This window comes from Stegodyphus dumicola, chromosome X1 (genome assembly GCF_044657685.1).
Source record: "Stegodyphus dumicola isolate Sdum_Otavi_A_Nest chromosome X1, ASM4465768v1".
Classification (NCBI taxonomy): domain Eukaryota; kingdom Metazoa; phylum Arthropoda; class Arachnida; order Araneae; family Eresidae; genus Stegodyphus; species Stegodyphus dumicola.
In genome coordinates, this window is record NC_140780.1 from 249,326,731 (window position 1) to 249,345,363 (window position 18,633).

General features: G+C 31.9%; 1 protein-coding gene across 3 annotated transcripts in view; it reads left to right on the forward strand.

Annotated features, from left to right (window-relative positions):
* Positions 1-18,633, forward strand: part of LOC118197184 (serine/threonine-protein phosphatase PGAM5, mitochondrial-like) — a 74,672-nt gene that overhangs the window by 10,659 nt on the left and 45,380 nt on the right. For all 3 annotated transcript variants that reach the window (XM_085807420.1, XM_085807421.1, XM_085807422.1), the window contains exon 2: positions 12,987-13,105. In XM_085807420.1, coding sequence (XP_085663546.1) covers positions 12,987-13,105 — 119 coding nt within the window. The remainder of the gene's footprint in view (positions 1-12,986; positions 13,106-18,633) is intronic.

An 18,633-nucleotide genomic window follows, 5' to 3' on the forward strand; every position in this document is an offset into this window, starting at 1 on the left:
CAAACACACCAGGGCTGCCATCGTGAAGGGCTTTCTAAGGGAAACTGACTTTGCACGAAACACCTATGATGCAGTCATCCCATTCACTTATGTTCGAACCTAAATCAAACTATCGGCAAGTGTTTTATCATTCGGCTATTAGCAAGATTCAACTAGACGAAACCAATTCAAAACTTTTATTCGCATACAGTACTAAACTCGACACTCGCAATTAGAGAATTCTAGTCTTACTACATTTCTTGTGTTCTGTAGTTAGCTAATTTTAATCCAATTAGCAGGTAATATCAATATTAGAAAACTTTTAAAGTAAATTGCACCTTCGAATTTTCTTTCGCATCATTCTAAATTTTACAGTGGGAGCTCAGTTACACGAACAGAAGGAAGATAATAATTATATAGGTCCAGGGGGTACTGTGACTCGTGGATAGCGGGAAAGAAGTCTTTTTCATCAAAGGTACCATATATAATATGTGGATGACCACGCACATTGCCTTTCATTCTTATCGTCCCTCCTCTAATTTTCAGCGCATATCATGTTCTTTCTTCTAGTCGTTTTAGATTACCGCTTCTTTTTAACATGCAACCTATTTGAAAATACTTGATCTGTTTTTAGAAATAGAGCTAAACTTTTCTCAGTATTGTAAGAGAAAGACATTCAACCAAATGTAAGAATGCATTTCTGTGAGTACAATTTTGTAGGAAAATCTTCTCCAGATGCTTCAATTTTATAATAAATATGTGCATAATATATGCAAAATTTAAGAACGGATTTTATAATCATATATATATTTACAAATTCATTTTTCAAAATCGTAGTTTTTTTTTACCCCAAACGGGCGCTAGGACAGATGGGCTACTAGTCTCAAAACAGCATTTTATAACGTTTCACTATAAACGGTGAAGCAACTTCTAAATTGTTGCCACCAAATATTATCGTCCTGTATATTTAAAGAAATTAAATCATTAAGAATATTCATGAATATACGTCTTGCATTATTAAAAATACAGTACCTAGAGCCATCAAATTAAGAATAACGTAATCCTTCACTCGATAATGCACACTGGAAACTGGAATTTTTAAGTTCGAATTTGTTTTATTATCTCTTTCATATTTTGTAAAACTTTGAAGAATTTTTGATTAGGAAACTCAACAGTTTAAAAGCGAGCAGTGGTAACACTGATGAATAAAATATTTTTATCTCCAGCGTGCGAGACTGTTTATCGGAAATTCTAAAGATATCCTGTTTTTAAATATTTTATGATATTGTTGTTGAATTGGAATTTATGTGCTTTAATTGCAAAGAACTTGGTATTTAATAAATAAAGTTAACACACAAAGCGTGAAAAAAAGTCCCTTTGGGCGTAATATAAAATCTGAAAGCTTCTGGATTTTATTTTAATGTTTTTAATTTTATAATTCCTTTTTAAAATCTAAATGAGTGTTAGTACAGAAGGGCTATTAGTTTCGAAACGGCATTTTGCGTCGAATCACTTTTCAAACTGTTGCCACCAAATATTATCGCCCTGTATTTATTTAAAGAAACTAAATAATGAGAATCTACATGAACGTATGTATGTTTTTCGCATTGCGGAAAAACAACTTTACCTAGAGTCATCATATTTTGGATCACATAGTCCTCCACCCGAACAAGGACACTTAGAAGGCCGAATTTAGAATCTGGAATATGTTTTTATTGTCTATTTCATATTCTGTAAAACTTTACCGGATTTTTGATTAAAAATCTCAACAGTTTCAAAGCGAGCAATGGCAACACTGTAAGGAATAAAACATTTTTGTCTACAGCCTGCGAGCCTGTGTATCGGAAATTCTAATGATATGCTGTTTCTAAATATTTTTAGCCCAAATGCTCTTGAAACACGTATGTGTCTGTAAATGAAACAAAATGCCCGGCCTAATATAGAATCTGTTTTGATTTTTTATTTATTGTTTTGGGTACTGAATCCAGTTTTACATATCTTTGTAACCAAATATTTTGCGCTAGCATTATTTTCTTATTTTTTATAAAACGTTTTAGAAAAGTATTTAAAATAAATGGATCTTACAAGTTAAAGAAAGTGTGTAACTTTCATAAGAAAAACTGAAGCAAGGAGGATAAAAAATTTCGCAGGTCGTATTTTTAAATAATCTAATTAGCTTATTTTAAGAAAAAGACTGTTGTTATTTTTTTCGATGATAATAATAGAAAAATAATGGGAATAAAGATGCTGCCTGCAGATTTCTTTATGTAGAGTAATATATTTATATTAAAATTAATTGCATAATCTTTTATTTTAATAAAACAGAAATATATTTGCATGAGGTTTGCATATTTCATAAAAAACATATGCATATTTGTATCCTATAAAATAATTTGTTAAAATTCTACAGGGTATTTGAATGGGCTTCAGACTTGCTTGTTATTTCATAAAATAACAAGGAAATATTTATATCACATATAACAATGCCTTTAATACATCAATTCACCAAATGCACATGATATATATATATTCCCTTTTTCGAGCTTTTATAAAATGAGAGTTATATAAACCATTTAGTAGGAATGAAACTTTTTTACAGCTCTCAGCTGATATTATGATGATGCATTATAATGTTGTGCTGCTGTTATTTACTTTCTTATACAACTGAATGAATTTTAAAATATTTATTATTATATTATTAAATCTTCTTGAATTTATTTCGTAGCTCTAAAATTATTTTCAATTATATTTTGGCGAAATAAATAGTTTGTTTTGAAAAGGAAAAATTATATCTCAAATGATTTTGTCATTTCTATTTTAGAATTATGCCTATTTATCCAGGAACATCTTAAAAAGAGTACAAGCTGTTATGATTTTAATGTAAGAAATTAACTGAATAAAATTAGGCTTTCAGTTATGGACTATTTCGTCTACAAATGCATGAGAGACTTGTGAAATTTAAGTGTCTGCAAAGCGATTGTGCAAAAAAAAGTGCCATTGAATGTGTTGTTTCTTACCTTGATAAAGAAACTTCGGAGAAATAAGACGGTTCCTAGCACTTATAAAAGATGCTGAAACGATCGAAAACTGTGTTTAAAAACTTAAAAATGCAACTTCTGTGTAGTTAGTGCTTGAAAGTAATATTTGAAATCTCTCCTGCAAAATTTTGATTAAAAATATATATCAGTTAATTTGCGTCAGAGGAGTATGGATTTCTTATTCTAGTAGCACACTGAAAAACATATTATTCACTGACATATTTATTTCTTTTATAGAACGAAAAGAAATTTGCTTCATACATTTGTAATAAAATGAGTAAAAAAACTGTCGTTTTGCTGAAGCCTATTTTATTTTTATTTATTTATTTGAAATTGGAACCATGGTTCTGCCCAGAAGGGTGAAAAAATTGTTTAGTCGTGCAATCTTTTTGAAGCATGTGTACATTACAACTATCAGGAATCTATTGCCAAAATGCACTTTAATTAACATTAATTGCACATTGATTTAGTGAATACTGTTTTTTTTTTTTTTTTTTTTTTTGTTACTCTATAATATCAAGAATACATTTTTAGAACAGGGAAAGAAAATTATATTTAGAATTGAAAGAAAATATGAATTTCGCAAATTTTTCGCATTTTACAAAATATGAAAAGATATTAAAACACAAAGTAAATGGTAACAAATGACCCAGATATAAAATAATTTTGCTTTTTTATAATACTTATTTCATCAATTCTTTTTTATTTGTCCCCAAATTGATTTCTTTCTCAATATATTTTTGCTCCGAAAGTGAATACCAAATCGTACGATTGGTATCATTGACAGTGACAAGAATAATGTTACCACATTTGTATTAATTACGGAAATATGAGCCAGTTCCGCTTAAAAAGTTCTCAGTTGAAGCTTTACTGCTCTTAGGCACAGAGCCAAGAGTATTAATTACGAGATTAACATCACTGGAAATGTAAATCACAATAGTAAGCATTGATTGTTATTGATGCCTATTAAAACATATAATATTATGATAATTATCTCAAAAAGTGATACGCCCACCAACGGCCAAGCAGTAAAATTGCTGAACACAAGTAGTTCGGCTCAAATCCCAGTGAACGGGCTGGCTGCATGGACGTTTTCGTGATTTTCCATTGTGTAACATGTATAGAAGCCATTTTCTCTTAGACAGTTCTCCATGAAGGCCTCCCTCCTTTAGCAGATAGCCTTCGAGTGTTTTTCAAGTAAACCAACCCAAAGAGAAATATTTCAAACGAAGCATAGGTATTAAATTTTAAATAATTCTATTTTGTTCTTAGGCTGTGAAATTATTTGAGTGGACGTGAAGGAAGGATGCCATAAAAACTGCACATAAAATGTTAATAAGATGTGAAAACTGATTTCAAGAAATACATGCTTATAATTGGCCTTTTAGTAAAAGAATCATAAGTATTAACTAATGAATTTAAAAATAAAGGGTAATCAGTACCTAATTTAACATAGCTCATCAGTCCTTAGTCATAAATAATGTCCACTAGGGGCCGAGCAGTAACGTCACTGAACACTAGTAGTTTGATCTGGAATTGAGTTTTCCAACTTGTAACGTGAATACAAGCCAGTTTTCTTTAAAAAGTATTCCAAGAAGGCATCCCTTCCCCTACAGAGACAGCCCTCCTTTGTTTTAATTAACTGTAGTCGTAAATAACAAATTGTTTTCCCATTCCCCAAAGTCCTCCATGAAAGTTAAAGTTGTCTATCTTTGCCTGAGCATCTACTTGTGTCATTTCAAATCTTGATATAGACAAATAATCGGAAATTCTTATTTCCTTTTTCGAAATTTTTTGCATCACCCAGATCACCATCATATTTTTTCCACCTTTGTATAATGTTTGTGACGATTTTATAAAAAGCTATTTATATGTTGTTTCTACTAACAACTATTTTTCATAATTATTTACTCTTACCTGCTGAGAATTTTATGTCCCAACTGTTTTGAAATTTGGAAATAAACACATCTTCATAATAGTAAAATATTCATAGTCAAATATCGTCCGGACCCTTTTATTCGTTAACACTTTCAGTAAAATGGAAGTAATTTGCTTAGGGTAAAAAATGTATCATACAATTTCATGTACTTTTACTACTTTATTTTATCAATGCCAAAAAGCGATCTAATCAAATACAATATTATTTGCGAATAACTTTCATATCATGCCAAGGAAGTGTCTTAGTAGTTCGTTTTAAACGAGAAATCAGAAGAGTAAAATGAATTTTTCTTTAAGGAAACGCACCTTGTCCTCATATTTCAATAATAAAATGTCCATACTTCACATTCACACAACTAAATGAATTTCGATACAAACATATAAATGACACATTAGTTTGAAACGGAATTACAAGATTTGAACTCTTTCAAAAATCTCATTTTTATTTCAGAACAGTTATTCAAAATATGTATTGAAGTAACTCTTTGTGTGAACTGTTATAATAATTTTTAAAAATACAGTATTTTTAATGAATGTGCTCAGCTAAAACAAAAATTATATCAAATTTCTCTGTTCTACAGTCATAGATACCTGTTTAAGTATTTATTCTATGCTAAAAGAAATTTTTTGTACATTAGGTGATGCCGAATTCTTTAAAAATTATTCATGAGTTCCGTGCAAATTACAACTACTTTTGCAGAAGAAATTTTGCTTCGCAAATTTTTCACATACATAAAGGATTGCGTTAAAGGCTTTCCAGTATTTTCCAGTTTCGGCACGAAAATTGCCCTCAGGTCGGCAGATGGTACGGCTGGATTTGATGTTTTGATTTATGACCATCCCATCTTTCTCTAACTATCGCTGTTTCCCCACTACCAATTAAGCGCGACAGGAGGTCAGAGGAAACGACAGTACAGAATATTTTGTCGTCAATGATTTCGAGATGGAAAATGTAAGGCAGAAAAAATCGTTTGAAACTCTTTCGGATTCATCAAAAGCTGCCAAAATAATCCGTGTGAGACGATCTAGAAAGCCATCTTTCAATACGGAAAAATCTGTTTGTAACGCTGAGAGGGTTAAAAGGGAAAATATATAATGTATCGTCTCCCTCCTCTCTGCATACCTTCGTGTTGTAACAGTAGCACATTTGGCATGTATTCAAGAGATCCGGGTTCAAATCCCAGCGAGGGCATCAAGTGCTTAAATATCTAAGTGTTTTGGAAATGGTTTTTGGAACTTAATTTCAATAAAAACCAGCAAAAAGTACTTAATTTCACTCGTCAGACATTTCGGTTTGTATTTTTACTAGAGTGTGAATTAACATTTTGGAAGAATATTTTTTAATGATGCATTCACAAATATATATTTGACAGGTTAACGTTTGAATTCTTTCCTACTTAATATAAATGGTGGATACTCGAGTGTTAGACACGAGGCTCTGCCTCGACTGAAGAATGAATATGTCGAAATATCTTTTTTGCGAGTGAAGAGTTCATGAAATATTACATCAGAAACAACTTTTCTGTTTTGTAGCTATAAGTTCTTTTATTATGTAGCACTAAATTTGGTGACTATTAACATTTTGGTAATTTGAAGATCAGTTTATATGCAAAATTGGTTAATCTTTGGATTATGGTAAATTAGCGATTTTTTGGCGAAAATTTGGCAACCAACCTTGCTACAGCAACCTGCTAGTTTTTGTTTGGACGCCATTTTGTTTTCACGAAGTAAAGGCTTTTTTTTTTTTTACTCAACATTTTTTTCCAACAATCTACTAGCCGAATTACGCTTATGCTAGAACTTTTATGGAACAAAAGTGCTTAATCATGACGAAGATTAGGTGCAAAATTGGGAGAAAGTGGAGAATTGCAAACTGCTTGCCGCGTTTTTAAGAATTGCACATACACGGTATCCATGTACATATCGACCTATTTTTCACTTAAAAAAAATCCCAGAATTGCACAAAAATGGCATTGCGCACACTTTTGACTTTATCCATGTACACTGCTAAAGTCCTACCTAGTAACCTTTATCGCCTTAGCAAAATGCCACCAAACTACCTGTTACCATATTCCAAAGATTAGCCACAAAATTTTGATGCTTTTTTTTTTTTTTACAAACATTTTACTCACCTTGCATCGATAAATATAACATTGCCATATCATAAATGTCATAAAAATTACATTTAAGAAGTGGCATTAAAATAAAACATTTTTATTTTCTCATGCCTTAATTTAAAGTGACATTACTTTCCATTTTGGTGACATAAGAATATTTTGAATCTGAAAAATAAACGAAATAATAAAGGCTCTAAAGGACAGTTTCCGAAACATTTCTTAGAAAAAAAAAAAAAATAAAGATGCTGTAGTAATTATTTAAAAATTAATTTCATTTGTTGTCTTATATATTTTTTCATGATAACACCCCCCCCCCAATGTAAATGCTTCAGAATATTTAAATGTGTATTACTTTTTTCTTGAAAATTCACTTTACACTTCTCTTTTTTGAACCTTTTTTTTTTTTTTTTTTTCTAAAAATTTTCTGGCTACAGCGTTAGGAAAGAGGGAGAATTTTTATTTAAGATTTAAGACCTTGCAACTTGGAAGGTCTAAAGGCAAGATTTATAGATTATTATTTTGAAAGCAAGACAGTTTCCAGAAAAATGTGATGAAATGAAAAGTGTCTTCATATTATTAACATGCAATGTACGGGCTTTATAGGAAACTCATGATAAATTTGTTATCTTTTGAAAAATTTTTGGAAGCACAGTGAAAACAAAATTATTTAATTTTCTCACTTTGATCCCAGTTCTTTTTTTTTTTTTTTTTTTTCATAACATAATTATCTTCCCTTTATTTTATTATTTTCTCACTAGACACAAGCATTGAAGCAATCAAAGAAAGCAAAAGAATCTGAAAACTGATGATTTATCAAAAGATTCATAATCTGTCTTTTAGTGCACCACATATACCTCAGTGCCTACCGTAAATTCTAAAAATTTTGTTGCTGACTGCTTCATTAAATTCTGCCACATTGGCTCTGCTGCTGGCCTTGACATTTTATCATTTCATTCTCAATGCTCCTATTGTTAAAGAAATAAAATTAACAGTTTGTTCTACATTCTAAGTACAAGCAATTCTTTAGAGTAACATAAATGTGTAATTAAATCACAAAATTCTAAAATAAAGAGGAAATACACTGAAAAAAATTGATTTTAAAAAAAGAGAAAATTCTTCAAATGCACATTGTTAAAACATTAACAAATTAGGAGCTGAAGCAGAGACTTGCATAATTGTTAATTGATTGAAAACATTGATTTGTTGAAATAAATAAACCTAGAAATGTCGCTAAAGAGGAGGAAATTGATGTAAATTAGCTAAAGTATCTGGAAAATTTTCCAGTTAAAAAGATGTATAAACATTTTTTTGGTATAAAATATAAGTGTTTTGTACCTTTTAATGTATATACTAATCTGATTTTTGAATCAGCATCATAAATTACAACTGGTGTAAAGTGTTCTTAGTGCTTTTTTAATTAATATTTTTTAGAAATAAAAAAATTAACCATGCAAATCTATTATGACTAAGGGTATCCAACTACATGATTTAATTATTTGTAACTAACTGCTCACCCTCAGATGTTATCTCTGCATCTTAATATGAGTTAACTTCTTTCCTTAATCCTTATTGTGCATGCAAGATACAACAGAAAAATGCAAAAATTAACACAAAACTTTATTCCTTGCAGCTAATCAGACTTAAAACAATGCAAAACAACCTATCGTCTCTGGTGCTTCAGTTGCTTATTGGAACTTTATATTAAATACTGTGTATTAACTGGGTTACAACCCAGTAAATCTACAGGAAACTGAGACACTAACTGAGCCAGAAAAAGTATAGCTAACTTTTAACACTGACCAACCATCGCAACAACAGGCCTTCACGTTGGTTCTGATTAGTGGCTTTCTGTCTGTAAGCAAGCAGCTATGGTGACAACAGCCAGATATCTATTATGAGTCATGCTGATTATTATTTTGCTTCACAATTTCACTTATGCCATTTGACATAAAATTTGTGTATACCTCTGTACTGAGCGAGTGCGTGATGAAATGAGGCATAAAAGAAAGAATCGATATAAAGCTACCTGTTAGTAAAATATAAATAAAAAGGCCACCAAGCTTCTTTAAAATATGTGTGACTATTATAAGTGTAAAATATAAATGTTTCAAAAAAATTTATAATTTAATGCCAATTACATGAAAAAATTTTAAAGTTAATTTTATTTTCAAATTTGTTTTAAAAATAAGGTAAATATTAGATTATGTGTATTAATTATGCATCCTACTTGCAGATTATATTCTTACAAATTACTAAACTGGTATTACAAAAGGTATAGATAATTGCCTTAGTTTATTCAGTTCCTACTTGCTTGATAAGTCTTCAAATTTTTCATTGATTATCTCCTTAAAATAACGTGACCGCATTTTCATTGAGAAAAAGCAGGACAAATGGAATGAAATGATAATTGTAATTTAGTTATGAAAACAGACCAATAATTCAAAAAATTATATTTTATTGTATGCATCCGTATACTTGTCTATAAATATACAAAAATATATTTATTGTTAATTATTGGTAACTATAAAAATATTTGTAAAAAACGATAATTTTAATATTATGTTTTTAACACGTTGAGCGCCAAGCGTATTTCTTAGGCAATCCGTTCAGGCCAGGCGTGCCACTTAAAAGCGCTGGTATTGTAGGGTCAGCCATTCTTATCGCAGTAGAAGATAGTTTACATTTGGAACGTGATTCCTATAGGCATTCATTCAACATGTTACGCGCAAAGTCTGTTTTGTAAATAGTTACATTCTATAGAAAGATATTACGAAGCAAAAAAATTAGCATTACTGAAGTCCGGAAAGAATTAGCGCTATCCCTTACAATTTGTAAAAAAGAAGATATTCCATCGAACAGAAATGCAAGAATATCTAAAAAACGACAGCATAAATTTCAAAGAAAACTGGGAAAAGCCTCTGAAGTACGGAAATATTGTAAATAATGTTATGATAAAAATGCAACTGAAGCTGGCAGAGTAATGGCCAGAAAAAGACTAAGACAGTTGTCACATTTTGTAGTAGCTGTAATGGAGAACCGCTTTTATGCTTACCATGTTTCAATGAAATCCATTAGTCCTGTAATGAATCAAAATTAAGTAAATTTTAAATAATTTTTCTGTAATTCCATAAAACAGTGTAAATTGTATAGTTATATATCATGTTACACGCTGTCAGCCAGCGGCAGGCGACACGGCCTAAACGAAAAGTCTAGTGTCAGCCACAGATGGCTGACGGGGCCGAAACGGAAAGTTTATAGTGTCAGCTACAGATGGCTGACGCGGCCTAAACGTAAAGTCTAGTGTCACCCACAGATGGCTGACGCGGTCTAAACGGAAAGTCTAGCATCAGCCACAGATGGTTGACGCGGCCTAAACGAAAAGTCTAGTGTCAGCCACAGATGGCTGACATGGCGCTCAATGTGTTAATTAATTTAAAATTTTATTTTAAAAAATTATGATTCTCTTTAACGGTCATATTTTTTTATTCGAGTGAATACTTTGCAATAGATTCCGATCATTTATTAAAATGTCGTGAAATTTCTCACATGAATTGGTAAAAGTTTACCTTATTAAATTTATTATGAAATATAGAAGTATGTATGATCTCAATGGTTTTAAAATTTACAAAAAAAAAAAAAGGCTTAATAGTTATTTCTTTACCTTATTAAACATTTCTTTTAATGTAAGTTGTTTCATTTTTTGTGCTAATACTTTCTCTTTAATTCTATAGACAGACATAATCTCTTGTTTAGTTACATTGTTGAAGTCCTGTAACTGCATTCTGACTAACTTGTCAGTCAAAATTTTTTCGTTTTCAGTAACTTCTTTGTCACTTTCTTCTGGATCTAGAACCGTACTACAGATTTCACCATTCATTAATTGTTTGAAGATCAAGAAGCATTGTCATCACAATCAAAAACTTCTTTTATATCATCTTCATTTATTACCGCTTCTCCACATTTCATTACAAAATCCGTTAATTGGAAAATTTCACCTTTGTTTTGTGATATCCGAAAATCTTTAAAATTAGTGGTTATCATCAAATTTAACTGTCGTTCACTATACATATTTGGCTATGCATCATGAGCTTGGCGACTAACGACAAGTTGTTCCGTTAAATTTTATCTTGCTTCTATCGCACACTAAGACATTTAAGCCTGAATTGTATTAGTTTAGTTATTTATTACTGTATGTATGTCTATTTCTTGCAAATGCTTAAGGCTTATCAGAGTTCTGAATAAATAAATTCCCACATATACTTAAGCCCTATTGAGAGCTGGTGCTAGATATCTTACTGGGTGATGCAGTCTCTGTGGGTCCAAAATTCTGCGACTTGGTGCAGCCATACGAGCCCTGGCGCTGGTTCTGGCTTTATGTGAATAACAAATCAGTTATCCCATTGTTAAAGAAATTTAACATGGATTTTAAAAATGCTACTTTATATTTGTATTTCAGCATGCGCACTGTTCCGATATCCACGGGCTGAATGATAGACGTACAATTTGGAGGGAAGAATAATGCAAATACATTATCTTTCACTAAAACTTTAAGTGAAGTATGCGCCGAACAGTGGTCAACAATCAAGACTATTTTTGAGTCATCAGGTAAGCCAACCAAATTGAAGTGTCACCGATCCTCAGGTATAAAATGATTTTCAAACCAATCATTCATCAACGCTTGTGTCATTCATGCTCTTTTATTTGCATGATATATAACGGGGAAAATCATTACTCCTTTAAATGATCGAGGTCGTGTATGTTTCCAATTACGAAAGGTTTGCACTTGTGTGTTCCTGTAGCATTTGCGCATGCTAAAATTGTTAGTATCGCTTTAGAATCTTTGACACCAGTTGGAGCCTTTTCTGTAGAGGTTGCCAAGGTATTTCACGGTACATATCGCCAGAAAAGACCAGTTTCATCAGCGTTGTAAATTTGTTCTGGAGATAATTGTTTACCAGTAATGAGTTCAATGAATTCATCTGCAAATTGTTCAGCAGGTTCAGTATCAACTGTAGCTTTTTCACCTGAAATTTTTAATTGTCTTATAAAATGGCGATTTTTAAATTTGGTTAACCAATCTGTCGAATATGTGCACTCAGTGTTTAAGTTCATTTCTTCATGAAATAATTTGGCTTGAGCCATTAGCATTGGACTCGTCAATGGCACGCCTTCACTGCAGTCACTTTTAGCATAACAAACCCTTTTTCTGTTATTCATTGCAAGTGGGGTGTCGGAATCCACAAAATATTCAAAAAGTTCCTTTTTGCTTATGTCATATACAGTTGACTTTCAAATGTCATACTCCTCACATAATTTTGAGACGGATATGCCTTTATCCATTTTTTGCTGCAATTCCACTTTATGTTTGATGGACATCGAAACATGCTTTCACTTTGTAGATCCTTTGGCAGCTCCAGAACTGGAAACTCTTTTTTACATAATCGAAAGTTCAAGCTTAATTTTTATAAAATTCCTCTAACAGTCTGCAAAAAAATAATAAGATGATTAAGGAACAGCGCAATCTGCAACATTAACTGAAATGACTTAGAATCAGTAAAGATAATTTTAGCCTAGCTTATACCGTCTGTTATACATTAAACGTGCATGCGTAAAGCATACAAAAAAAAAAAAAAAAATTGTGGCTTTGAGGTCTGGATTACGGACTTTGTACCATAATATTCACAACAACAAAAATAACATTCAAGAGATTCCTTTTAAGCATTCTGACATAATTTATTCACAGTTAAAATTTGAAATAAAGCATTCAATTTCAGTATATGGTATATTCAGTATATATATATCAAATATGGTGCATTGGGCCTCCAATAAGCTTTACTTAGACTTTTATCATAAGTGGATTTTATGAAAAAATTTTGATATCCTGTATAAAAATTACAAAAGGTTTTGTTTTCAGGTTATGTCGCACTGGCTTCTTAAAGTAGGCAGTTGTGCCTCTCTTGTATTTCTTTACTCATCTTTTGGGAAAGTGGATGCAAGTAGCAGATCACTCAAGTATTACTTCAATTCGGACAGGTATAAAGTGTTAATATTTATAGTGTGGAATATTTTATACTTTATTAGTGTAAAGGAATTGCGATTAAAATCAGTCATTTTACTTTTGAATTTCTCCTTTCAAAGCATTTATTAGCACAACTTTTTTTTTCCTATTACGTAAGGCCAGTTTAATAAAATAAAATTTTAATTAATATTCATTCCACATACTCTGCTCAATGTAAAAATTGTTCCACTTAAAAGGCTATAGATATAGAGGTAAAAAGCAGTTTGGTAATTAGGAATACAGAAGCGTTTACCTTGATTTTATTTCCAGTCGCGTATAGTATTAAGAAGAAGAAATAATACAGTCAAAAGTCTTTAATCCGGACTCGTCGGGACTTCGGTGATTCCGTATTATCAATTTTTCTGGATTATAGATCATCAGTTTAAATCGCATTAGATGGCATGCAGAAATTCTAAAATTAAAAATATGAAACCGTAATTTATGAAATAAAGAACAATTATGATCTAAAGGGTATTAAAATTTACAAAAAAAAAGCTTAATATTTATTTGTTTACTTTATTAAACATTTCTTTCAATGTAAGTTGTTTAAGTTGCTTCATTTCATGTGATAATACTTTCTCTTTAATTCTATTAAACAGACATAATTTCTTGTTTAGTTACAAAGTTCCGCTGTTCAAGTCCTATAATTGCTGTGTTGAGAATACCGACTAATTTGTCAATCGAAATGTTTTCGTTTTCAATAACCTCTCTGTCACTTTCTTCACTATCAGAAGCAAATTATACAAAAAAAAAAAAAATTTTTTTTTTTTTTCGTTTTCACTAACCTCTCTGTCACATTCTTCATGTCTTTATCCATTTTTTGCAGCAATTCCACTTTTTGTTTGATGGACATCGAAACATACTTTCGTTTTGTACGATCCTTTGGGAGCTCCAGATTCGGAAATTCTATTTGACATAATCGAAAGTTCAAGTTTACTTTTATAGTATTGCTTTTACAGTCTGAAAAAAATAATAAGCCGGATCCAATTCGAAAATTAAGGAACAACGCAATCATCAACATTAACTAAAATAGATAATTAGATAATTTTAGCTTATACCGTTCGTTATACATAAAACGCGCACGGGAAACCGTATTCTGCACTTGCGCACACGCAAATGCGCAGTGTTGGAAAATATAGCTTATTGTAAACCTTTTACTGCATCATCTCTCCTCCTTGAAATATTTATTTAGTTTAGTTCTTATTTTAATGTAATATAGTAGTTACTTCTACTTCTTTTTCTTGCTGCCACTGTTTGCATTGAGAACGGACTATTTCAACCTAATTGAGATGCAAAAACGAAACGTGATGTTACATCATCTGAAAAGCCGATTCGTGCCGATAGCTGATTGGTTGCCGTGAGATGACGTCATTCCTACTTCTGCTATAAGTATCTCGCGTCGCTCTGGCTCAACCCTTCTAGTCTCCTTCTAGTTCCTGCTTTCCTGGCACTTGAGTGAGCGGTTTCCAGCCCCTTCAGAAGGATGCATGTAGTCCGGTGATTAAAGTGCCTTGGTTCCGGTTTGCGGGATGGCTGTTCCTGAATAAAGTTCCTTGGTGCCTGTCCGCGGGATGATTGTTCCGGAAAAAGTTCCTTGGTTCATATCCATAAGATGATTGTTCCAGTATAAAGTTCCTTGGTTCCAGAGGCTACCATATGAGTGACTGCTGTGGGCGGCATCCATGTTCTTCAATGAAGGCGGCAATTAAAACACGTGAGCGGCGATTCCTCGTGCAAACGGAGTTAGGCCGGTTTTAAGTGTTTTCAAGAACTTGATTTAAATTTCAGGTGTTTTTCTCGGCCATTGATTATGGACTTATTGAATGTGTAGCCAGCTTCATTTTTAGGCCGCATAATTACTGTTTAGGACATTTTGTTTAGAATGCCAGTGTTTTGGAGACCAGGTAAAAATATTATTTGATGAATGATGGTTATATTATATTTTTCCTAAGACTCTGATATTGTTGAAATTTATTTTCTGTGTTTTTATTCTTTATTATATTGTTAATAAATTGGTTAAGTTCAAAATCTTTTATTGTCTTCAATGTCTGAACAGCATATCTCAGGGAGCTTTTATTGATACTACTGCTAAATGTTTAATTTCTTTAAACTTTAAACTTTGCTTTAGCATCACACAGTCGTAAGAGGTCTTACGCGCACGCGTAAACGCCTATGCGCATGTGTCAACACGGCGCATGTGCAGAAAGTTTTTAGCTTTGAGGTCCGGATTATAGATCATTCCGGATTATGGGTGTCCGAATTAACGACTTTTGACTGTACAAGATGTTGCAAACACTTGAAAAAATGGATGTAGTTGGCATGAATGGGAATACTGATAGCAATATGCTGTAGCAATGAAATTTATGATCTACAGATGTAGCACTGCGGAACTATATCAGGTTGATTATCTGTAAGTTCTCAAGATCTCATGCTGGAAGATTCAGTTTCAAACAGCATACAATGCAGTGCTATAAATTTCTGAGTGGGGATAAATTTGGTTACCCTTCTTATCATGGCGCTGCTTTAACATGTAGCAATTATTGCACGTAGAACCGTATAGTATGTGAGCAGGTGTACCGTAATTTCGGGTAGATAAGCCATGGCTTATACATGTTTAAAAGTTGAAAATTTAGGTCTGCGGCGTTTCTGAGGGAATTTTATTTTTCCTCTGTCCTTAAAACTTCACCAGTTCAGATCGTAAGTTATGCGCAAGTGAAACGGTAAGAATTCGCTGCAATATTCTAACCTCAGATTGCGCTAAGGCAGTGCTATAAGTTCAAACTCGCCTAATTAAGGTAGGTGGCGCTCTCTATAAAGATACCGAAATGCATGTTCTTTCTGCTAAGTTTCATGTTTTTGCCTTCGTTTTTCCTATGACTTCTTGTTTTAATGGAAACAGCTATGTTTACTTGCCAAGTGCTGTATTCATTCATACATGTTTTTACTGCTTTGTAGCTTGCTTTTTGCTTGCCTTATCATTCGCGCTTTAAAAATATTATTGTTGTAAATTAATTGCTTTAAAAATATTATCTCCTACTCAAAAAAATCTCCTGCTCTGGAAATCACTTTGCAGCTAAGGAATTTCAAGCTGACAAGCGATGCATTCGTCAGTGGAAGTCCGAACAAGAAGAATTAGAGAAAATACCTAAGAATAAAAGATCTCGTTGAACTGGTGTCATAGCCTGGCCTCTTTTGGAAGACAGTTTAGAGAAATGAACACTAGAGCAGAGAGAAAGTGAATATCAGTATCAACAGTTAGAATGAGCATTAAAAATTTTGTTGGAGAACCTAATTGGTGTTTCAGGTTCATAAAGTGAAAGAAGTTATCTATCAGAACCAAAACAACAATTAGACAAAAGATTCCCGTGCACTGGTTTGAAAAAAAAAATATATATATATAGCGTTTTTGGAGTATACATCTAAGAAAATTAAAGAACAAAATCTTTAATATGGATGAAGTGCCTGTTACTTTTGACTGTCCTCCAAGCAAAACTCTTAATTCAATAGGTGAAAAAAATATTTCAGTATTAACCAGGCACTTTACTTGGAACTTTTAATTTTACTTGTGTTTTGGGTTGTGCCGCCAATGGCACAACCCAAATTTAATTATTTAATTTTAATTATCAAATTAAACCTTTGATAATTTTCAAAAGAAAAATAATTCCAAAAGGAAATTTCCCGAAAGGAGTCATTATTTGCGCTAACGGATAAAGGATGGATGTGCGAAGAAGTGATGTTTGGGATGAGAGAAATTTATTGAAAAAGGAAAGTTACTGTTTTCCAACTCATTGTTCTTGATCCAATACAACCCCATTTACTGGATATGGTAAGATCTAAAATAAAAAACTTACCATCAATGTCTCAGTGATACCAGGCGGGCTTACAAAAATTTTACAGTCGCTGGATCTCACTATCAATAGAATTTTAAAGCATGAACTACAAAAGCAGTGGGAGAAATGGATGCAAAGTGGACTCCATTTCTTCACAAATTCCGGACAAATGAAAAGAGCTTTATATAAGGAAGCTTGTCTTATGGGTCGATAAAGCATGGCAATCAGTCTGAGCTAATATGATCATATCAGCTTTCATTAAATTGGAAATCATCAAAAAAGAAAATGAAAGTAAAGATAGTGACGTCGAAAGAAGTGAGATTTAGAACAGAATGATGAAATTGACCTAGATGGTCATTTGTTAAATTTAATTCTGATAATGATAAGTCAGATTTTGAAGGTTTTGTATAAATAAATGTAGTTTAATTTAATAAAAAAATTCTGTTTGTTTATCTAATTTACATATTCTTTTTTATAATATAATTTATGGTGATTTTTAATCTAATATTTTTTATGTGTGCTTATTTAATACAAATATGTTATGGAAATGGCAATATATATTTTTTTTTTAATATTTATATTGAGAAACTGAAAAATAATCATTCTAAAATGTAGTGGTGATACTAAAGTTCTTCAGTTTTTGGTTAGGTGGTACGCATTAGTCAAAAGACCGCTGTTTGAGATTAACATCATTAGCTGCTCTTCAGTTGGTATGCCTGTTCTACAGTTTGTCTTAATATCAGCAGTTTAAGGTTGAAATTATCCTATCTGCCTTTAGCAAAATGGCAGTTTCTCTACTGTCTCTTGAGCTTTCATGATATTACTTAGATCATTAAAATGAGGCTGTGGTCAACCTTTGAGAGGGGAGATCACTAAATCTTTATTCATGTTTGATAAACACATTGTGGGAACTGAATTTATTCAAAAAATGTTTTTAATCTGGAAGGGGATAAAAATGTTAGAATTTATGTTTGTGAACTAAACTGTGATGGCAATATTTTTTATTTTAATATGGTAAACATTGTTGTAAAAGTGATTTCTTAATTTGCGTTTACAGAAGAGCATACATAGGCTGTTTGCCTAAGAAAAGGGTTAACTTCATGGAGGATTTCTTTTAAAGTAAAACTGCATTGTATTTATCTTATACATGGAGAAAACAATGAAAACTACCATTCTATCTGCCTGCCCATTTGCTGGGATTTCATACCAGGGTCAAACAACCAGCATTCAGTATCTTACTATTTGGCCACTAATGGGCAGTGGTGGTGACAATGAGGATTATTTTTATTTTTTTAACCAAGGCATTTCTTAGCAGCATATTTTGAAAATTTATGCTACTTTGAGACTTCTTATAGCAGAGTTTCTTAAACTTTTTCCAGTCGCGACCCCATAATATTTACAGAAATTTTGGGGGCCCCATAAATATTGCATAAATCCTACACATGCGTGAGTGAAACTCTCAATTTTTTCACTTGTACTATTACAGTTTTAGGTCATTAACTTTAATTTCTAATTTTGAGACATACAACAATGTGAAAATTTTAACTAAATAACAAACGAAATGAAAGCATTACATGCAAAGCAAAGAAAATGAACGTTTATATTATAAAAAGAATGCGTCAAAACGTTTTCGTTTTTTTCTTTGTCTGTATTGTTTTATCTTTATCTATTTT